We start from the raw sequence: 4258 nt of genomic DNA, 5'->3' as shown, positions 1-4258 counted from the left end.
CGCACAAGAATAAGCATTCCGCCCTCCAGAAATGAGCGCGTGAGCCAAAAACCGGCGTCGTGGAAACGTCTCGTCCGTTTGTGTTCGTCAGTGAAGAGCTCGTTGTTTATTGTTTTTTTTGTTGTTGTTTTTATCGGTTTAATAATCGACAGCTCTGTTTAATGAAGACAGCAGAGTTTTGAAATTAAAACACCACCAATTTGCACTAAGAATGTGGGTAGGTTCACTTACAGCTGGTGTAAAAAGCCTCGTAGAGGCGGCTACCTTACAGTCACGGTTTATGCATATATATATATATACACATATATACATATACACATATATACACATACATACACAATATTTACATATTTGATATATTTGCATTATATATATATATATATATATAAAAATATATATATAAAAATATATATATAAAAATATATATATAAAAATATATATATAAAAATATATATATATATATATAAATATATATATAAAAATATATATATATATATATATAAATATATATATAAATATATATATATATATATATATATATATATATATATATACACACACACACACACACACACACACTTTGGGTCCAATAGAAAGTGTTTGTCTTAGAGTCAAAGTACATTTGAAACTTAACCAGAAGTAACTTAAAACTACTAAGAATTTTCTCTCTTGCTCAATTACACTTGTAGTTTGTGGCATACAGCAATTTTGACCCCCAAATCATGATGTATACATTTACAAGTACAAATTCAGACTCATCATGGCTGATTGCAAAAACTACTAATCTAATACCAAGTACTCATATATAGATTAAAGGATGCTTTTCCAGCATGTCCTAGAGGCACACTGGCCTACAGTTTTAGGTTTCCCTACCTTAAATTTTTATTAGGCTTATGAGGCCTAGTAAGCCAACATGCCAGGTGCTACACACCAGCTAGAGTCAAGATTACAAAATATATTTTGCTCCACATCTGGAACATGACAGTTTCGTATGGTATTTACTATACTGACTTTAAAATAAAAATAATTTTAAAAAACCCACACAACCCTTTTAAGTGCCTATAAATATCAGGTTCTTCTCTTTCAAGGCAAGGCTTAAAAGGCATGCCCCCCCAACAAGTCCAACATATTTTCCAAATGATTGCTGTTCCAACCATCCCATAAACAGAAGAAAGTGGCATGTATTCTGCCAAACAGAATATACATTCATAATGAAAAATACCATTTGTAGAAACAGTTTTTCAAAGCGGATAAGACTCCGGAAAGTGTTTTAATTGAATCATGAGACTTCATTAACAGCACTGCCATTATGTACAAATGTTTAACATGATTAACATACAGCAAGTATGGAGGGCTATAAAAGATGGAAAAGACCAACCTAATGTAGAGCAAACTAATCTGCCTTGGGAGTTCACCTAAAATCTTAGACATCATATGCAGTACTAACAGCACTGGAACAAGATTAACTAGTTGACGATGGCTTTACAAACCATCCAATATCTGTACATTGAAATTTAACACTAATTGCTTGTATACAAAAAGGAAGCAGAGTCATTTCTTGGATACTATGTACTGCAGGTTTTATTACAATGAACTATAAAGGGAAGGTAAAACCAAGCACCTCCCCACACAAGTCCTACAGTCAGACTAGGTTTTCAAAAAGAAAATAAAACAAAATGGTAGGTAAAAAATGTCAGAGCATTTAAAAGGAGAAAACTGGTACACAAATTTAAATCACTTTTGAAGACAAGTAAATGTAAAACGTCCGGCATTTCAAATCGGTAACAACCATCCCACGATGCTGTCAGAAAGCCGCAGCACGAACAGATCGGGCCATTTAGCTGGTGTCCATCTGTGAAGACCAAAAGGAAAACAGTCACACAAAAGTGAAAAATCCAGTTTACTTTCCCCTCAAGAAAAATATGGCAAATGGAACATACCCTGGCATTGTAGGCATCTAGCTGGGCATCTAATTCTTCTGCTGAAAGCTGCTGCTTGTTATTGCCCCTTGCTCCTCTGCCACGGCCTCTGAGCCCTCCACCTCCCCGACCTCCCCGTCCTCTCTGCATGCCTCCAAAGCTCCCCATCTTGTTCCTGTTCATGCCTCCACCACCACGATTCAGACTGCAGAAGAAAAGAAAAAAAAAAAAAGTAAAAATTATATCTTTTGTATTGCACAAAGACCAACTCAAAGTGTGCTCCTAGTTAAAGAAACATTGCTTACCCCTGCATTGGAGCTCGTCTTTGTGCGTCAATCTGTGATGTGACTAGCTGAATGTTCATTGGGCGACCTAGAACAGAATCAAAAGCTTAACCATCAGTAAGCTTACAGTAGGCTTTACTACATCTGAAAGAAAGAAAATCAGACCAAGTCAGAACTCACCATCAAGAGGAACACCGTTGTATTGCTTCATGGCTTTCAAAGCATCTGCTTTCCTCTCAAAGTGGACGTCTGCCGTGCCAAGACTGCGTCCGGACCGGTCGTAATGGACCGCAGCCTTCTTCAGGGTGCCAAATTCTGCAAAAAGTTCCTGTATAGAAGGAATACACTCATGAGCTTCAACTGATTAAGACACTCTACATGTTGATCATAAAACAATATTGTAGTAATGGCTAATCACTTAAATAATACCTGAATGTCTGCATCGGAGACACCAAAGTCAAGATTGGATACAAGCAGCTTCCCGCCAGTTTCCACGCCCACTCCTCCTCCTCCGCCGCCACCACCTCCTCCAGAATTGGTGCTGTAACCGTTGTCGAACAGGTCATGCTGCCACTTGTCAGGGAGCTGCTTGGGCTGCAACAAACGAGAGAGAACGCACCTGCTGACTTCGGATCCCGTCTCTCACTGACAGTCCACTCGGCTGGGTGCTGGGGCAAGCAGGGGGGCTCCACCTCAACAAGGCCAGCGGCACCCAGCTAACTGCGTTCAGTGCGATCCAGCAATCCCTGCCCACCCCATCATTACAAACAAGTAAACCAATGCAAAGAAGAGAAAAAAAACCCTGCAACGCGTACAGCACTGTGCACCAAGTGTAGGAATCCAGATCAGTGCCGGTTAAAACATAAGGGAAGGAATATAAATTACACCTGATATTAGAAAAAGCACATCTCAGCCCATTACCCAAGATCCACCAAGTCTACAATTTGCTCTATCTAACCTAGCACAGACACTGTTTTGAATGGACTTGTCTGGGTGTTAGAACTGTCTGGTATGTCTCAAGGAAAATACTGCTCTACCTCACTTACAGCTCGGGGGGGGGGGGGGGGGGGGGGGGGGGGGGGGGGGACACAAACAAAAAGGTACAATACTGATTTTTTTTTTTTGGTGTGCAAATTTCCAAACACCTACACCTGGCAGCTTAGTGTTATCCTTATTATACTGATATTCCTGCCCACCCACAAGGAAGCAGCTACATTAGCAAAGCAACCAAAACAACCCCCAAAGTCTCTTGCCGTTCAATTTAAATGAATCCTAGACCTCCAGATGTGATGTTCCACTGCCGATTTTCTGAGATCTCCTCTGGGGAAAAAAATGGCGCGGGATGAATCTCTGAAGTCCATCGAGTGCAAGATGAGACGATGAAAAATGTCCATTTACTGGCTGTGTGTGTTGTGCAAGCCATTGGGACCAACGAGCGTCCATTTTGAAAAAGACACTTTGGCACAGGTTGTAATGTAGAAGCTGTTCCTAACATAAGCTTTAGGCTCCCACCATCTAATATAAAACAAGGCTTAAGGTTGTTCGACTAAGCTAAAGTCCATTTTCTGCTGTATGTTAACGTTAAACACTAGCACTAATCTGAAGAATGTGTGAACACGGGCCCCTCCCAGACAAAGGATTCCACCAAGAAAACAGGCCGCATTCAGCTTCGGGCTTAAAGGGAACAACAAAAAAGTTGAAATCTTCGAGTCACATCGCTGGTCATCTCGGAGGCCTTCAGGTGTTGAGCATCGCACGAGGAAGAAAACACAAGTTGAAAAGCCACCATTTCAACGACAGAGAAGATGTTGGTTCCAAAATGGCGCCGGTCGCTGAAGGTTAGCCGATAAGCCACTTTAGCCACGATGTAGCCAAGTTAGCTCATTTGCTCCATACTCTTGATTTCTCAAAGCGATGAAAAAGACAAAATGGGGTGTGGGGAGGAGAGAGAATATTATGTACAACTTAAAAGCCAATTTTAACGAGCTTCTCCACATTACATCACATTTCCAGAGAAACTCCGGAGGGGCATGTAGCACGGCTGACAAGAGTTAG

The 4258-nt window shown here is 40.5% G+C and overlaps 1 protein-coding gene across 3 annotated transcripts in view; it reads right to left on the bottom strand.

The window, feature by feature from the left end:
• Positions 1–1563: 1563 nt before the first annotated feature.
• alyref (Aly/REF export factor) overlaps positions 1564–4258 on the bottom strand; it is a 3204-nt gene continuing 509 nt past the window's right edge. Inside the window, exons 1-6 of one of the 3 annotated variants that reach the window (XM_017493220.3) lie at positions 3482–4258; positions 2633–2797; positions 2384–2531; positions 2225–2309; positions 1941–2124; positions 1564–1852 (exon numbers count right to left, since the gene is read on the bottom strand). The exon at positions 3482–4258 is cut by the window's right edge and continues 111 nt beyond it. In XM_017493220.3, coding sequence (XP_017348709.1) covers positions 1838–1852; positions 1941–2124; positions 2225–2309; positions 2384–2531; positions 2633–2797; positions 3482–3646 — 762 coding nt within the window. In that variant the 5' untranslated portion in view covers positions 3647–4258 and the 3' untranslated portion in view covers positions 1564–1837. The remainder of the gene's footprint in view (positions 1853–1940; positions 2125–2224; positions 2310–2383; positions 2532–2632; positions 2798–3481) is intronic. The other 2 variants (XM_017493202.3, XM_017493212.3) reach the window with 2 other exon arrangements.

Source organism: Ictalurus punctatus, chromosome 2 (assembly GCF_001660625.3).
Source record: "Ictalurus punctatus breed USDA103 chromosome 2, Coco_2.0, whole genome shotgun sequence".
NCBI classification, from domain to species: domain Eukaryota; kingdom Metazoa; phylum Chordata; class Actinopteri; order Siluriformes; family Ictaluridae; genus Ictalurus; species Ictalurus punctatus.
Note: the sequence above shows the minus strand (reverse complement) of the source record. Positions and strands in the feature narration are given on the sequence as shown.